This window comes from Ochlerotatus camptorhynchus, unplaced genomic scaffold (assembly GCF_037179485.1).
Source record: "Ochlerotatus camptorhynchus isolate MF236.1 unplaced genomic scaffold, CSIRO-AGI_Acam_v1.1 ptg000042l, whole genome shotgun sequence".
NCBI classification, from domain to species: domain Eukaryota; kingdom Metazoa; phylum Arthropoda; class Insecta; order Diptera; family Culicidae; genus Ochlerotatus; species Ochlerotatus camptorhynchus.
In genome coordinates this window covers 550337-569593 of record NW_027040533.1, presented here as the reverse complement: position 1 = coordinate 569593, position 19257 = coordinate 550337, and the positions used below count along the sequence as shown (strand labels likewise).

At 38.3% G+C, this 19257-nt stretch overlaps 1 protein-coding gene across 4 annotated transcripts in view; it reads right to left on the bottom strand.

Moving 5' to 3' along the window:
- Positions 1 to 19257, bottom strand: part of Trim9 (E3 ubiquitin-protein ligase Trim9) — a 319633-nt gene that overhangs the window by 10650 nt on the left and 289726 nt on the right. For all 4 annotated transcript variants that reach the window (XM_065237176.1, XM_065237191.1, XM_065237183.1 and 1 more), the window contains one exon: positions 3453 to 3591. In XM_065237176.1, the coding sequence (XP_065093248.1) occupies positions 3453 to 3591 (139 nt within the window). The remainder of the gene's footprint in view (positions 1 to 3452; positions 3592 to 19257) is intronic.

Here is a 19257-nt window from a genome sequence, read left to right as displayed (position 1 = left end):
TGCATCGCCAGTTCAAGTACTTGCTCCACTGTGACGTCACGAAAGATACGCGAAAGGTAGAGCCAAAACTTCTGCCTTGGAGGTGGTACAGCAAAAGTGCCGATAGATGGAGATATTGAGCTTGCAGTTCCACACATCAAATCCTGTTGATGGCGTTCAGCAGCTTCAGCTTAACGGAACAATCGTCGGCTTCGCATAGACCCAGCGGTATTCGTATTACGAGTTGATGATTTTGTTGTAAGTGCACTGGAATTGATCAAGCGGTGAAGTTCAGACGAAGTTCACTTTTGAGTTTATTCATGATTTCCGACTTAATTCTTTGAACGATCTCATTATGATCGCCAAGGACATGTTATTGCCCAGCCTCATAAGCGCCTCGAATGGAATTGCGGAAACGAATGTCATCCATTAATTTGGTACACGACCTGCACATCCAGAACAACTGCGAGTTCATTTTCATCTCATCGTTAACAGCTGAAGTGATATTGACGCATTTGAGGTGAAATTCCGCCATGCAGAAGCCGCTGCATGAAATGGAATCGTCAATGACATCAGTAGCACAGGAGTGGCAAGTAGAAGTCATTTTCAGGATTGAGGTAATTCTCAGGATTTGATGCGATTGCCAAAGCAGCGCTACTACACAGTTTAAAGTAATGCGCCTAGAGTAGTATGCAACAATAGAGCAGGTAAGCTTGACGGCGAATGTGTAATACAACGGTGGAATCCAGGCGATAGCAATGCGCCAAAATGTTTGCAACAGCTCCACCACGAGCTCAACAAAAGCTCGCAAGCTTCAAAATTTTGCTGGTATATGGCGCTTCGAAAAAAAAATCGCGTGGCGTTTGCTTAAGAAAGTGTTTGTAAACAATGTTCAAAATGCTTCACTTTCACTTTAAAACAGCACCACGAAAATACAACACACCGAAAGAAATTCACGGCACTTGAATGCAGTAGCACATAAACTGACGATCGAACGATGAAGGTATAATTTATAACCTTAATAACAACATAAACAAGTGCAATTTATTAACGATTAAACGCAGCGGTAAACGTAGCTAACAGTGTTGCCGTCGTTTCCTTTCCTTTTTCTTCAAGAAAAGATATAGCATGTTAGCTGGAAACGTTATCCAACCAATGATATACAATTTAGTCACGGTTTGGTTAATTTTTGCCCACTGTGCATATCTCTGATCTATTAGTAAACAGTTGACATTTTGAATTAATTAATCGTATGGATCACCCTAATGTATCGCATCAAAAGATTGACTGAAATAAATGGAAAAAAAAAAATCCCCAGAGACGCTATTGTGCTTCTCGAGAATTTCTTGCATTTTCTGATTTTACCTGAGTTGTGCACTAAGGTACTTTATATATAATTGGACATGCATCAAAATTGCTGGCTATAAAAGAAGGTGACTTTATTTAAAACGATGCAAACATAGCTTTAGAATTCAGTAAGGCATTACATACTTATGTTACAAGCACTGAAACAAAATTACTTCATAGCCAACCAGAGACAAGATTTTTCTTGGAAACCTTAAACGTTTGTTTAGGTTTAATAAAAAGAGGTACGTACAACATTTTGATGATCAACGGGCGTGTAAAAACCATATTGCTATCTCTTTTTTTCTTACGCAAATTTTATTCGTTTTCTTAAAGAAGCGATAGCAATACAATTTTACTCAGCCTCTGAGCTACTGTCATCGACCATGTATCAACCCAAGCAAAGTCTGAGATCAATTTGAAATCTAAATTTGATGTTGTGATTTCGCTGATAGTGGTTACACAGGTTGCTGTCGTTTTGCTCGTTTTAACGGTTAGAATATCAAAATTGAGAGCAAACAAATCTTCCTGTGACATCACTTCTCTCAAAACTCAATTTGATATCAATTTTTCATGTTGATAACAAAACAAGTATTCTATTTGATGTTATGCTAAGGCAATGAAAACAAACCCGCAACAACATATTTTTGAAGAGCAAATGTACAGCAAAATGAAAACAAAATTGGGCATCAAATTTGTCAATTGCGTAAACTGAAATCAAATTATGATTTCAGTTTGATGTTGATATCAAAACTTGATTTCAATTTGCTGTTATTTTGATGCTGGACTTTGCTCGGGAACTGTGTGCATGAATCAGTGGCGAGCAACTTGTTTGGTGGTCTGTGAATTTTAGAAAATATTCGCAATATTACCCTGAAAATAATGGTTCAGACGCAAATAATTCATCCCTCCTAAATACGGCGTCCGAACCACTTTACAAGGGTTAAAGCAGTTCTGTAAATTTTCATATCATTCGATTGAAGATGAACCATGGTTGTATTCAGTCAATTCTGTGTAAACGAATTCTCACATGACCATTATTTGAAGAGCCCCTTTCTCATTCGAAACTCATTGTCACTGTCAATTGAGTCACTCAGTATCATTTGATATACGACAGTGGAGTATGGAAGATATACAGCAAAATGGTCCCGAATAGACAAGTCGACCCGATGTCGGATCAATGTGAGGCTAATTTAAGATCGATGTCGACCCGATGTCTTGTTGTTTTCGGGTCAATTTTGAGTTTATGTCGGGTCAATATCGGGTCAACATCGGGTTGGGGTTTGATAGAAGTCAGGTTGGTGTCGGGTTGGCTTCGCTTTTTCGCCGGAATGTCGACCAGAGCTCCGTTTGTGTGTAGGTTACACTCAATTAACCACTTTATTCGAGCAGTCAAAATGACGTTTACTACCACTCGAACTTTGATATAAAACATTATTTTGAGATTTTTTCTTCTAGAACCACGAGAAAAGTAGCCAACATTTGTGCGTTTCATGAAAAAATTAAATTAGCTGGTCCAGATTTGTGAAATCGCTGGTAGAAAGTCACGCCAAAACTGCTTGACAAAGTGGTCAATTGAATGATATATAGCGTTTCTCAAATGAGAATGATCCATGCCTTCGTCAAATGACTAAGCAACTGATATCATCCATTCGGAGGAGGTCCCCTTTGATAACGAATAGCTACTTTTCTCATTTTCATCAAAAATGTTCAAATGATATTGAGAATTTACAGCACTAGGTCAAAGTATTGACCAAAAAACATTCAGAATGTTCGTAAATGCAGCAAATGGAATGTGGCTAAGTTTGGCGGACGAATTCCAAAAGAAAAACACTTCAATGCTCAGTTGAAAGGTTTGTTCCATTTTGTCTAGAAATATTAAGAGTAGTTAACGACCCTCCATGTCATCATTATCACCCATTATACCCGCAACCTTGTCAACCACGTGCTTGCGTACTCGACCAAGCGAGTCTGAGTTTTCATTCTCGTAACAACAGTCCAGAAATGCATCCTAGAAATCCCGTTCCACTTAGCAAACGGAAAAATAAATAGCGTGCTGCATCGCAATGCAGGATGATATTATGAATATGGAAGCAGATCCTGAAAATAATGGTGACAATGAAACTCACCTTCCGCCGTCTGCAAGCCAATGAGCTCCGAGTATTCGCCCTCGCCGGTGCTGTTGAAGGCCTTCACGCGGGCGTTGTACATCGAGTTGAAGTGCAGCCCATCGACGGTGCAGATTGTCTCTTTTCCGCAGTACACTTCCTGTGGGGTTTTTTTTTTCAAAGTTAGGGTAAATTTTCCGCAAACCAGGATCCGGAGCGAGCGGGAAAAGCGTTTCCAGCAGGAAATAGAAGAGCAGAAAAAATAGCATGATTATATGTGGTATGGGAATATGATGAAAATGAATGGGGAATATAAAAACCAGTCGTGGTTGAAATTCTAAAGCGAAAGGTTTCACTGGAGGGGACGTATTTTAGCTGAAAAACGAGATCATCCTTATAATTATTCATCTCGGGTAGTTGGTTTATTTAAGTGTGAAATGGTTGCTAGTAAAATGCAATTAACACTCCAAACGGAAATTTCACGGACAACCTCTCATATGGTAGGTTACCAAAACTGCAGACTAACCATCCATGGTTGAAAGTTTCGGTAAAAAAGTTTAAAAAAAGTAACGAAAACCATAATACATTTAAACATTACACATGAAAATTAGAATTTAAAAAAAAATACGAAAATTAGACGAAAATTATAATTATATCAATCAGTGGTAGACATTCGTTTAGCCGAAACCCAGTTTTTCTATGTATATCGAAAGTAATACACAATGAATGCTCGGATTTGGTCTTGTACGATAGATTTCATTTATTTCTAACAAATTCATTAATAAAACTTGAAATTACGTTACGTTTGGATAACAAAATTGAAAAAAAATATCGGTACACGGGTAGACATTCGTTTAGCCGAATTGTTAAATTTCACCATGAAGATGACTTTTAATAAAGAATTTCGAAGAAAATCGATAGTAAATACTTAGTATGGCCGCCATCGTTACGAATCACTTCAAAAATACGGTTTGGCATCGAATCAGACAGCTTTTGCAGTGTTGCCATGTCGATTTTGGCCCAACAATCTTGAACTGCTGTTTTAAGACTGGAAATGCTGTCAAACTGACGTCCGTTTGCGTAAATCATTCCAACCAAGATTCCCCATAGGTTTTCTATGGGATTACAATCAGGACTGCAAGCTGGCCAGTCCAGCAGTGGAATGTTTTTTTCATCAAACCAAGCCTTGGACTGTTTGGAGACGTGGATAGATGCATGGTCCTGGTGAAAAACGATGTCCTCATTTGCGTCGTTTTCAATATGACCCGATCAAAACGTCATCCAGTAGCTCCAGGTACATTTCGGAATTCATCCGGGTTGAGATGAAACAAATCGGAAGCTTTTCATGGCAGGAAAAGCCAGCCCATACCATCAAACTTCCACCACCAAAGATTCGTTTCGATCTAACGACGCTGGTTTGATTCAAATCGTGCCAGTAGCAACGATAACAATCAGGCCCGTCTAAATTAAACTTTTTCTCGTCAAAAAACACAACACTACGCCATTCCGTCTTCCACTCCATGTACTTCCGGGCGAACTTCAGCCGATTCTGCTTATGAGTGAGATTGAGCTTCAGTTTTCCTTATAGTTTCTTCCACTTGATGTTTGGCGATTCATTCAGAATCCGCGCAATTTGTCGGGAAGTAACCGGAACATCAAGCTTTTGCTTTATTTGGGAACAGGACAATCGATTCTGTGTTGCTTCATGCCTGATTTGACCTTCATCCTTAACGATACTTTGGTGCGCCCTTTGGTGGAACGTTTAATGCCATATTTCGAACCCATTTTGAGGAAATTCCTTACTGCTTTCTCAGATCGACCAATTTTTCGGGCCATTGAGACATTCGAGTGGCCGTCTTCCTTGAACAATTTTATAATCCGCCGTTCTTCCTCCGTCAGTCGGGCACCCTTCGCCATTCCTGAAACTATTACATTTGTCATTAATCAATAAAAATTAAACACCGCATTATTGACGCACCTTGTTGATTTTAAGTTGTTTTATCGAAATGCTTTAAAACACACTTGAAAACCGCGAGATATTTGCCAAAAACAAAACTTTTTCGCACCTCGGCTAAACGAATGTCTATGGTGAAAAAGCTGTTTGAATGTTTACATCCGCCGCTACCGGTTTGGTGAGTGTGTGCGTGCGACTCGTTCCTCTCTCACCAAAGTGATGCAGATACACTACCACTACGACAAATCATATCCCGAATAAAAACATGTTTTAAATATAATTTTTCAATATTTTCAAAATGTTTAGCTCTCGGCTAAACAAATGTCTATAACTGGTATGGGTATTTGAGGGCACACAGCACTTCCACAAGAATACCCAGAAAAGCGGTGAAAGGAAGCAACCCTGGTGGGTGGTGCCGTCCACCCACCGCTTTTTCTCGGCTGTCCTTCAATCAATTTAGCTGATTTTCCCTAGATGAATAGTTTATGCACAGACAAACAGACGTAACACTTTGAAAAAGTTTTTCTTGAAAACATAGTATCTCAAAACATAGGTCCTCAGTAACGACATCTCTCTGGCTTCTCGCGGAAAACAAGCTTGCTCGCTAACTCGCAAACAATATTGCATAAAATTTCTATAGAATGCATAGAAACGTCAAAGTGATCCGATGCCAGCGCTGCGGCGAGTAGTTCGCGGAACTGATAATATTCAAATCAACCGTTAAATGCGTGAACGAAGATACACAATGAAGTGTTACGTCTGTTTGTCTGTGGTTTATGGTTGATACTATTCACACCCAAAAAATCAGCTCAATCGGTTGAAAAACAGCCGACAAGAAGCGGTGGGTGGAATACACCACCGCTTTTCATGGGATGTGTGTATGTTGTCATGTGTCAACAATAGGTTTGTTCTCGTCTTTGCTTTTCTGTAATATTATCTTCAGCAAAAAGCAATAAGGTGTACTAAGGGAAGTGGGACCGGGAAAATCAACAGTTGGAGCAACAGATTGGAGCCTGCTGCTCAAAAACAGTGTTCAGGGATGGATCGCTTTCTTAGGGTGTTATCATTACTTATTGATATAGAATGATTACGCTGAAACCAATTGAATTTTCAGTTAATCCACACAGATAAAAATTCTGAATTTTAATAGTGATGTAAACATTCATTCACGTAAACTTGTATTTCATTTCACGCAACTGAGCAACTTGTAAACAATGTTGTTTACAACAATGGGCTTTTGCATACAATATTTGCTGCATTGAATGAAATGTCTCAGAACTTTACATGATATATGATGTAAACCTATATAATATGTGACGCTCCATTTATGTGCATCATACTAAAATGAAATTTACACTACTTTAAATTTTAAGGTGCACACTTAAAATTTAAAGTTAAGTGCTATTAATGTCCCTATCAAAATTCAAAATTTCCACAGTGAAGAGCTGCACTCTGTATTTTCACAGTTACACATGATAACGCTCTCGTGTGGCCCTACGGTGCAAAAATTTAGCATATTTAAAGAGAGATTAATAGCATCAAACTATTTATATAACGATGGGTTAACTGAAAATTCAACTGGGTTAACGTTAGCATTCTATAATAAATATTTATGAAAAAACTCAAAAGAGCAATCCTTCACTGACAGTGTTTATCAAATTTAAATCTTGAATTGTTTGTTAGTCCCAAAACAGAATGTGATTATAAAAAATAGAAAAAGGCAAAATGGTAAGATATTCGCATGCATTGTGAAAAATTGCTGTTTTCTCCACATTCCCCCGGATATGATGAGGTAAGAGTGATCACATGGCTTAACTCCCGAGCAAAGCTGGAGATCAAATTGAATTCAAAGTTTGCTGTTATGATGTAACTTATTTTTAATACTCCCAGGTGATCTTATTTTGACATAATGGTTAACACAGCAAAAATGAGAGCAAAATTTTACACTATTGACGCAAACGGAAAACCAATCCTGCTGTCAATTTAATCAATTTGATTACTGTTTCTGCATTCATAATGTGTAACTGAATACGGGCCTGGTGTAATTCGTTAGTAGGGTTAACTACCCCTAATCGGGCCTATTACAAGCACAACCCGCACTAAGTCTTTCTTAATATAGCAGTTTAGCACCAAACGGAATGTTATGATTAATTATGGCTTCCAAGTTTATTTACCTTTCCGTGCGTACCGGAAGATTTGATAAAGAGAAACAAATTGTTGATATATTGTTTAAAATCTAACACTGCTTCTTGACGCCAAACTCGGCCTACGGATTCTGAACTCGGCCTAACGTCGCCGTTGAAACGCCAATGAATTCACTTCGGCCTATCGGATGAAGATACAGATTTATTGGGTCGCTCTGACGCTTCATTTGTATTTGAGAATATTGGGTGCAACCATTCATATCACGCATTCTTATTGACTTCGTTCGGTAGCATTTGAACTAGAGTATCGTACCAAACGCATAATTTACCAGTTAACGCCGAAATCATGGATTTATTTGATGTTTTCTGCTTCATAGGCCCAAAATGCGCGCTTAGGCCGAAGTAGTTCTCTACCCTATCCATGCTTCTCACGCTAAAAAATGAGAGCTCAAATCTCACCCCGGGCAAGTCACGAATGACCTAAAATATGTTAAACAAAGCAAATAAACAATAATCATTAATTCAACGACAGATGAACTTAAATAACATTTTAAACAAAACAGCAGAACTTCAAGTTAAGTTGCTTTCATTTAAAAATCATAATGAAAGCACAATATGATGGGGGAAATGGATGTAATGTCGGCCCAAATGCCCCTAATTTGGGCCCATACATAAATTCAGCGATCGGCTAAATTTTCAATAGCGTCCAAAAATATCCATTAATACCGTCCCAATGACGCGTTCATCTAGATAAAATTGATAAATAGGAGATTTTTAGCGATGGGCCCAATCCTAGATCCATATGCCAACATAAGAGCCATTTCCCCTACTAGACTTATGTCGCGAGAATTGAAATCAAAATGAGTTTTCATGAGGATAGCAACTGCAAACTTTAATATCGATTTGCTTTCATTTTGATAACCGACTTTCCTCGGGTTGCTTGTCATGATTTGGATTTACAACTTTATGACTCTGAAATTAAGTTATTCATAAAAGAATGTAGGATAAATGACGGCTTCGGCAATAGCTTATTCTATTACCGTCATACCCCCCTGACGATAATAGAATAAGGTATTGCCGAAGCCGTCATTTATCCTACATTCTTGAGAGCTCAATTTAGGCATGTGGATACAATGTGTTCCAAAGCATCTATTGGCCAAATTTGAGTGCTCTAGGATTTTGTTTACCCCCTGACGATAAAAGAATAAGGTATTGCCGAAGCCGTCATTTACCCTAGTCAAACTCAGTTTAAATTACAGTTGATGCAAACTAATCCATATGCCCCGTAACGTGGGTAGATCACCTTTTCGTGGAACGTTACGGGATGTAAGATCTTCCACCGATTCCTAGTCCTGACTTCTTCAAACTAAGGGAACAGGTTTTTTTCAGTAATCAAAGGAACACATCTTAGTCCTTGTTACTTTTTATGCCTTGTTGATAGTGATAAGTCATCGAGTTGCCTGGACCGAGGATGACCTTGAAACAAGGAAAAAAGTTGGAAGGGTTGTATACTAGATACGACCGCAGGGTTGGCGTTGGATAACGTCTGTTATGTGTTGTACTTAATTGTGTATATTATATTTTAGGAATATTCCTTAATAACTCTTTTGCGAAAGTTTGGTGGCCCTGAAAAGGGCCGTTTTGTTGGGCTGATATTGTTGACAATGATGGAACGGGCGACCTTGTTGGACGCTTATATAGTAGAACAGAAAATATCAGAGGTGTCAGATACTCGCATACGTACGTTAAACTCTTTCTTGATAATGTTGTGGCCCTGAAAAGGGCCATTTTTCCAACGCGCTCGGCGTAGTTGCCCTTGCGGAGCAGACGGTGAGGTGAATACGACCGACTGAGAACTGCAGCAGCTGGACATTCCATGACGACGGCCCAGTATACCGGAGCACTGGCACCAACGCACTCGGCGTAGTTGCCCTTTCGCCCCCAGGCTCTGCTGCCGCTGCTCTGCTGCCGTTGCTCTGCTTCCGCTGCTCTGGTACTGCTGCTCTGCTGCTCTGCTGCTGGGTCGACGATCGGATAGACAATGATGGAACGGGCGACCTTGTTAGACGCTTATATAGTAGAACAGAAAATATCAGAGGTGTCAGATACTCGCATCTGATGTCTCGGTTGGAAAAAGTATAAGAATATAAAAAAAAATCAATCGATTTTCACCATCTTTAGACAATGGTTTACTTTTAACCATTTTTCAATAGTTTAAAGAATGAAATCAATAGTTTTGAAATATTCAGCAAATTGCTAGAAATATTTCCAATCGATTGATGCCATTATCTCGTAAATATATCGAGAGACGGTTGAGTTATTATCGTTCAAAATCTTTTAATTTTTCGTAACGCATCCAAAATTACTGATTTCAATTTACGGGGGTAATGTTGCCGAAAGACGTTATCCAACGTCAAAATGAGTTAGTTAGTATTCACCTATGTATGTGATTCCTAATCTTCTATTCGTTGTTCCCTAGTTTGAAATGGTTAAGACTAGGGTTCTGATGCATGGTCATTATCGGTTTCATAGCTTGTTTTTGTTGTTAAGGAATCCAATTTTGACTGACAAAGGGACGCGCCTTTGGAGGGTGTTTCAACACTCCGAAGGGTATAAATAGCGGAAACTTTCAGTTAGAATCGATTCCGTGCGATAAAGGCAAGAATGACAACTGTATCAAAACCGAATACTTCATCATTTCTCAATAGTGATGGAGTAAAACGACATGCACTAAACTAAGGACACGGGATATACTACAATAGATCAAATTACTGGTCGCAGTGGTGTTATGTCCCGCACAGAGCAAAAAAAAAACCACCTATCCGGGTCGAGTGTACCCCATTAGGCATAAATACGTTAGGCATACGGACGTTAGGCATACGGACGTTAGGCATAATGGACGTTAGGCATAAAGTCATTAGGCATAATGAACGTTAGGCATAATATACGTTAGGCATAATGGACGTTAGGCATAAAATACCTTGCTACTGTGCAACTCTAGAAACCTGCTTAACCTGTAAACCTGTAAACAATGCTTAAATTAGGCTTAGCGTTGAATAAAAAATGATACAAGTTAAACAAACATAGTTTATTTAATAAGCACAGTTTGGAATCCATTATTTATCATATCATAAGTGACGTATCTACATATTTGATTAGATCCATGATTAGTAGCGATAGTGGTTAAGTAATCTTACAATGAAAACTCAGCTTAGTTTTGAACTATATCTTGAAATCAATCGCATCTAGAAATAAAAAAAATCACACGTTTGTTGTAATATATTCTTACACACATATTGCAAAAGTCAAAGAAGACAAGGTTTTCCTCAAAGAACAGCACATGAAATAAAGAATGATGAATTCTGTGATTTTTCATTCAATAACAAAAAAACAGCCAAGGTTGAATAAAATATGATGCCAAAGAACAGCTCATGAAATCAAGAATGGTTAATTCTGTGGTTTTTCATTCAATAACAAAAAAACATACCTGCTGCTTCCAGGATTTCCTGCCATACTTTTCGATACAACGATTCTGATTTTGTTGTCATAAGAATGAAAACTAGCGGAACCGTCTACTGATGTGAGGGAGTGATACTTCCATGAACAGTGACGAGTTGCCGAAACAAACAAGGAACTGTGGCAAACGTACCATCGGTAACCCAATACTTTGCCTGTCCAAGACGTCGCAAGTTTTCATGAGTTCCAAAAATTAAGGCTCTTTCATTATTGTCACCGAAGTAAGCAATCAATAGACGGTCTCCATTATCATCCTTCTGAAATTCATCCGGTAGATTATGCCTAACGTCCATTATGCCTAACGTCCTTTATGCCCAACGTCCATTATGCCTATCGTACATTATGCCTAACGTCCGTATGCCTAACGACCGTATGCCTAACGACCGTATGCCTAACGTCGTGCACCCATCCGGGTCATGACCACGGTTAGGTTAAATTGGAAAAAAAAAATCATAATTTATGCTGAAATAGATTGTGCACATAATTATTACTTTCCAAAAGTTGTAGATAGTATACATTCAGGCGTTTTATTACATTGATTTGATGGTTATTTTTATAATGCGTTTATTTTTCCAGGCTCATTTGCCTTAGATTTGCGGAGCCGATATTCATCGTTTGTCACAAATGGATGGCAGGGTAAGGATTGAGATCTCATGGTTCGGAGAGTAATGTGCTCTTGATCTCGAACTAAGCGACATACTGATGAAAAAGACAAACATGGGGGTACACCGATGGGCAGCTAACAACTTGGGAGAACACAAGATGACACTAACTAGTAAATCCTTAGATCGATCAGTTTTAAAAACGCTTAAATTAAATTCCAATAGCCGAGATCTCGGCTCGCCAAGTTGTCTCTAACGGGCCACATAGGTTATTTTCATTTTCCTCGGGCCCTGAGGGATGCGGATAACTCGGATCTAGCAACACAATTGAGGGTGCATGACCAAAGCACGTGGTCGATATCGTGATAGCCATTACCACAAGCAGTGCTGTAAATTCTCAAAATCATTTGAACATTTTTGATGAAAATGAGAAAAGTAGCTATTCGCTATCAAAGGGGACCTCCTCCGAATGGGTGATATCAGTTGCTTAGTCATTTGACGAAGGCATGGATAATTCTCATTTGAGAAACGCTATATATCAATCGATTGAGTGTAACCTACACACAAACGGAGCTCTGGTCGACATTCCGGCGAAAAAGCTAAGCCAACCCGACACCAACCTGACTTCTATCAAACCCCAACCCGATGTTGACCCGACATTGACCCGACATAAACCCAAAATTGACCCGACATTAACACGACATTGGGTCGACATCGACCTTAAATTAGCCTTACATTGATCCGACATCGGGTCGACTTGTCTGTTCGGGACCATTTTCCTGGATTTCTTCCATACTCCACTGTCGTATATCAAATGATACTGAGTGACTCAATTGACACTGACAATGAGCTTCGAATGAGAAAGGGGCTCTTCAAATTATGGTCATGTGAGAATTCGTTTACACAGAATTGATTGAATGGTTGTAGTGGTTCATCTTCAATCGAATGATATGAAAATTTACAGCCCTGCTCGCATTTCTTCCGAATCGGGCTCGCAGGCAGCAATTTGTGCGCTTGTGGACCACAAGCGCACAAATTGCTGCCTGCGAGCCCGATTCGGAAGAAATGCGAGTCTAACGAGTAGTGATTGGACATGAGCCTTGACATGACACGTATAAAGTCACGGCTCATGTCCAATCCTTTGAACCACGGCTTTTTCGATATCTGTGGGAGAATAGAATGTAACCATCTTCCCAGATCACTATCATTCCATTTTTGTTGCCAGTTGGTGAGGACTTGCTGACGGATAATTGAGAAAAATTCTGCAAAGGCGATTTGTCGATCAAAAATATCGCCTTCCGCGCCCACTTTAGCCAACGAGTCCGCTTTCTCGTTACCCGGAATAGAGCAATGAGATGGCACCCAAACTAAGGTGATAGTATAGGAGCAGTTCATAGATGGTATAGGATAGTATAGGAGAACCGACAAGATGGTTGTTCGATACAACCTGATCAGATCTTCCGGGTGTGCTCCCCACCAAGTTTCGGTAATTGTGCGAAAAAAATTGATTCTATGTTGGCATTTTTATTTCACATACGCAATATGTTTCCCCTCGTCCTTTTGGAATCGAACCAGGCACCTAAATACTTGAAAGATAAACTTTGAGTGATTGTTCTACGTCAGATCAAAAGTTCAACATAACGTTGTTTTATTCCAATAAGAAACTGTGCTTATACTTTCTGGGACACTCTATACAGCGATTCTATTTAATATGCAGAAAAGATTTCGCTTTGCAGTGAGATAACCACACGGTGAGTTAGATAGAAAGGGGATTAATGAAGATTTTGAAGGTTTCCTACAAAAAGATGGTGCAGGATATGTGTAGGATCCAGATGCCATAAATGTAAGAAAATTTTGCGTAGATTGCTCGAGAAACTATTGTTTGATTTTATCATAAGGTTCTCGTATAATAATACAATAAGAAAACCATAAAAATTATATTTGGCCAGAAATTGTTCGTAGAATTTTTTTATCATAAAGATTCCTAATTATTCATAGAATTTATTGTTAAGCCATTATTTAGATTTAGTTTTTTGGTACAAAACAATATAACAACAATATATTCGTGACTTGTCCGGGGGTGAGATTTGAACTCGTGACTTTGACGTGATTGTTATGGATGCAAACTACTACGCCGGGGTCGCCCCCTAAGTTAAATTGTACTTCTATTATAACAAATTTTAGTTAAATTACCATAAGTATTTTTTTTATATCTGGTAAGCCCTGCCTCTCCGCTTTCTGAAACCGTATAAAAATCAAAAATTGGATGAAAAAAATACTTACTTACTGACTTATGCGTTACTTATGTATGCGGTCACTTACCCAAATTATTTATTTTTTTTATAATAACTTTAAATTTTGGGGTTGAACAATTGCAAATGTGTTTTCATGTTATACTCGGCTGGTCTTACAACTTACAATGGGTCACTTAAAATTAGATTCGCAACACTGTGTTATTATTTATTAATTCACCAAACCCGCTCATAATTTTCAAAATCTGCGACGTTCAATAGTCATTTTTTAGATCAAATTGAACACTTTTCCTGAAACACTTGGTCTCTGATACCCATCCTAAATTATCATGTTTTTTCAAAAAGTTTCCAGATATAAAAAAAAATACCTGGCCACTCTGACCACACATGTTGTAGAATATTGCCAATGCAATGCCTACTTTGGAACAGATGTGACTAGTGGATAAAAGTTACAAAGATTTATTTTGTATTCAGAAACCGGAAAATGTTGCAAAATTCGGAGCATTTCTGAAAAAAATATTTGGCGGATCAAATTTTAACGGAATATTTTTTCTGTTTTTGATATTTTTGGATAAATTTCGAAATCTTCATTCATTTTTGAGAGGTTTTCAAGTAATTAACCCATAATCTTCATACATTTTCTTTTTTTTTTTCTTTCTTTGATTCCATATCAGAACATGGGGTGAAAGGTTATCTCGCTGTGAAATGTTCCATAAACTTCCGCAATTTCTATGGGACATTTCATATTTTTTTTAGGAACATTTCATCTTTCAGAAGCTTCTTTTGGACGTTTACTAGTCGCTCAGCTACTCTAACTAAAACAAACATGGGCAGGAGAGTAAATCCCTTCATCAAGAAAAATATTTAATGTTCCCTAAAAAATATGAAATGTTCCATAAAAATCGCTGAAGTTTATGGTTCATTTTTTTTATATTGGCACATTTCATATTTTTTAAGGAACACTGCATTTTTTCTAGGGAACATATCATAACTATTATATAGAACCTTTCATCTTTCATATTGATCATTGCTTTGTTTTAAGAAAAATATTTTAAATGTACTTGTACAGTTTTACTTTTTCATCGCGCTTTCACTTTTTTTCATTGAGCATTTCAAGATTGGCACATCTACCTTTATCTTTATGTGGTAGTTTATGAAATTTTATTGAACTTATTGATTAAAAAATGGGCATAAGAATATTTTCCCGAATAAATATCACTGGTGAAATGGATTGAGCTTCTAACTTATGTTCATCAAATGTGGCTTCCTACAGCTCTCAAGTTCCGTGGGTCTGAATTTGGCACAGCTAAGGGCATGAAATTGATATGAATTTTATGGAAGCTATAACTGCCACCAGTCCAGCCAAAGCTACACCGCACAGTGGCATGAAGATTTATGTGTCATAATGATTTATGCACTTGAAAATTTACGAACCAGATTGTGCGTTCGACTGCTTCAGTAAATGGGACTTCCCCTTCTTGTTGGCTACGGTATTTATTCATGAAAGTATGTTTTTCAGTGGAAGCCCGTCGAGCAAAAAATGCCACCCTGGAAAATATGCAACTAATGTTATTCATCCTTCCTAGTCAAAATAATGCTCGACCAAGCTGGCAACCTCACTGACTGGGTTGTCCGCAAAGCCTCTCTTCGGTAGACACCCTACGTAAATATTTAAACATGCTTTTGCTCATTCCTCTTCCACCTCGCAGGATATTTCCACCCACTCACATACCCCCAATAGAATGGCAAGTTGGTTAATCTTTCTTCTTTATTTCTGGCATCTTTCAACGGCAACGAATGATTCCTCGGTGAGTACTTGCTGTACCTTCTATAGCAAAACTGCCACCGTGTCCGGTTGAGCAAGTTGTGTCTACTCAAAACGGTCCTTTGCTATCCTTCCCACAGCAAGTAAATACTCAGCATCCCACATACCAGTCAGCTGCGGACAGTAGATAGAAGAATAACAATTTTCACAACCTGCCATAAAATATTACGAAAAGGAAATTCTCTCGGTTTAGCCAGTTCTATCAGCACTTCTATGCTCTCGAGTGGTTCAACACGCTGACAGCCTAACAACACCCATGTTAGAGAAGAGCAAGATAGGACAAACTGGCTATGGCTTTAAGAATGTGAATAGGGCAATGCCTCACAACCTTCGGGTTTATTCAGGTGCGGGCGAAGTGCGGATATATGACTTGCTTGGAAGCATTATAAAATACGACCGATGAGATCAACTCGAACTTAAATCGGATTTCTCTCAAAACCATGAAAAGTGGGGTGACTCACCAGTGAGTCAAATGTTCCTGGGTTTTCCTTAAAAATCTGCATGAATATGAGGAAAAATGAGGAAAATTATACTCATACATATTACGGGATGTAAGATCTACCACCGATTCCTAGCCCTTACTATTTCAAACTAGACGAACAGGAGTGTTCAGTTATCAAAGGAACACATATTAGTCCTTGTTACTTTTTATGCCTGGTTAATAATGATTATTCCTTGGTCCCAGGATGATATTGAAACAAGTAAAAAACAAATTAGTTAGTCTTCATCTATGTGATTCCTTTTGACTGACAAAGGGGCGTGCCTTTGGAGGGTGCTCTCACTCTTCGAAAGGTATAAATAGCGGGACTTTTGAACGAAAATCGATTCTTTGTAAATGTATCAAGACCGAATACTTTATCATTTCGCAATAGTGATGGAGTAATACGACATGCACTATCCTAATGACACGGGATATATTACAATAGATCAAATTACTGGTTGCTGTGGTTTTAGGTATGTCCAGAGGGAGAAAAAAAACCACGTTCTACAATTATTTTGAATTGATTTCATCGGCTGTGCAAATCCTTATGTGGAAAACACTGGGGAGTTCTTATGATTTTATTACTGATCTGAAAGTGTCTTTTTCTTTTTGAAGACAATTACTCATATGTTTGCTAGAAAAAAATCGGCCATTTTAGATCTTGTATTTTTTTTTTGTCAAAATGATGTCTTTGTCATTTGTCAATAAATTGTATGTATGTATGTATGTAAGTAGCCACCATCCTAGCTTGGGTCTTGCCCTGCATGCGGCTCCACTCAACAGCAAGATCAAATTCCGTCATCATTCTGAATTCAACATACTGCTGTATGAAGGGCCAAAAAGGGTTGGACGGGCCCGTAAGCAGAGGCACTTACGCGAAACCCGCGGGAATAAGAGAATCTCCTTCCAACAATATGATCCAACAAAATGAATAATGAAATTCGCAATGCATGTTAAGCTTTCCACGGGATGATTTGTTTAAGAAGAGCGCGTCAAATTCATTGCAACTGTTGGAGTGAAATGTAACTATCTAAAATGACAGTACACATTCCCTCCTAGACTCCGGTTGGCACTCCACTCCATTGTCCAGTTACAACTTCAATGATGCCCTGATGCTCCCTTCCGTCCCAGTATTTATTGTAATTTACATTATGAATTTATATATAATCATGTAATATATAATGTATATAAAATATGTAATCAAATAAAAAATATAATAAAAAATAAAGATGTTTTACAAAATACAAATAACCTAGATTATTGGGTCCTATACACACACTTTTTGTTTTATGTGCCATGAAATGACATAATGCATCATTGTATGTTTTGAAAATATAATACTAAAGTATTGAATCAATAGACCGAAAATCGAGGTTATTTGGACATGAGACATAATATTTAAAAGGATACTACCAAACCGACCATCAAACGCACTGCCCACAAAAGCAGACACGTGCCCTCGAAAATGCAATCGAGAAATGTACAAGAACAATCCTCAACTGGAACGTACTCACCAAATCAATATATCCGGGAGCGCATTCCCGATGTCGTCGAACGGCAAAAAAAGGGAACTCGGTGAGCAAATTTGTGATACGGAATTTTCACTGAAAACAACCACGAATTTCACCACATCCAACTGCGAAACACGTTCAGAAGCACTTTTGGTACACTTTCGATATCAATTTCTTTTGATTTATTTTTTTATTTTTTGCTAAAATAGTTGCAAGTGTACCAACATCAACACCAATCGTGCACCTTGCAGCGCGTACATAAACTGGAATTAAAATTTTCACTCGCGATGCCACAAATTTCTGGTCCGGGAGAAACAATCAAACCACGCAGCGCCACACCTTCTGATGCTTGTTATTTTGCAAACATCATGAATCATGTTTTCTTTCTCGATTCTAAAACTTCTCGGAAAGCGAGAAAACTACCACTCACACACGTATAACCGTCCGGGAGGCAGAGTGCCAGCGCTAATCCGGCAAATGCAGCCGAAAACTATGAAGGCGAACGCACGCACAAAACAGAGAACAAACACAACCTTATCCAAAGGGGTTCCGTGCGCGACTGTTGTCATTTGTCAATAAATTGTAGCACAAAAAACGTCACTTCTGATCTGATATGAAACAAAATTTAATTGTAATTAGTTTTTCAATGAATCCTCTGCTTAGTGGCTCGAACAGACATTTTCAATAAATTGTAGCATGAAAACTTTACTTCTGATCGAAATTACGTCTGAGAAAAAGTTATTAAGAAAAGTACCTAAGTCTGTCGAGCATAAAAAATATAAACCGTTTTTTTTGTGATTTACAATAAAATTTAAAAAAGTGTTACAAACTCAAATATCTCAAAAAGTATATGATGATGATGATGGTCCCACCTCTTACCCCTACAAAAGTTTGAGCTGGACGATTTATCTTTAAGATATTTTTTAAAAGAAGATCATTCAAAATACAAAAATCCATGGACACATGGAAATTTACAAAAATCGTAGAACAAGCATTTTTGGTCACATGTTTGAATGCACTGTAGACCGAGGAATAAAAGCTCAGAGGAGTCAATAACGGAGCTCATCAACGATATTCGTTTCTCGAGAAGGAAGTCAAGCTATTTTGCAAAAGGAATAAGTGAGCGTGGGTGGACTCTCTGTCTAATAAAGGGCAGAAAGCCAAAATAACTAGCAATATCCGTTTTTTTTTTATCGACCCCACTGACCATCTAAAATGTTGGTTTGAGTACTTCGAACAACCTATTCAAGCTTCGATCAGCCATGAACATCTCGACCTGTTTTGCATCACTTTCGTCAACTCCTAGGTCCCATCATTGCAGGAGATAGAAACAGCTATCCGAAGCATGAAATACAAGTAGATTCCATCCTTTCCCATGCATCATATGCTGCATCAATTATCATGTAATATCTGGGATACCACGCCAGTGAAGATCCCAAAGGAGGGCGATCTGATTGTGTGCGACAATTGTTAAGGTATTATGTTATTTTTGCCCATCTAATTGAAATGGCATCTGAGACAAAGTTATAGGAGTTACTGGT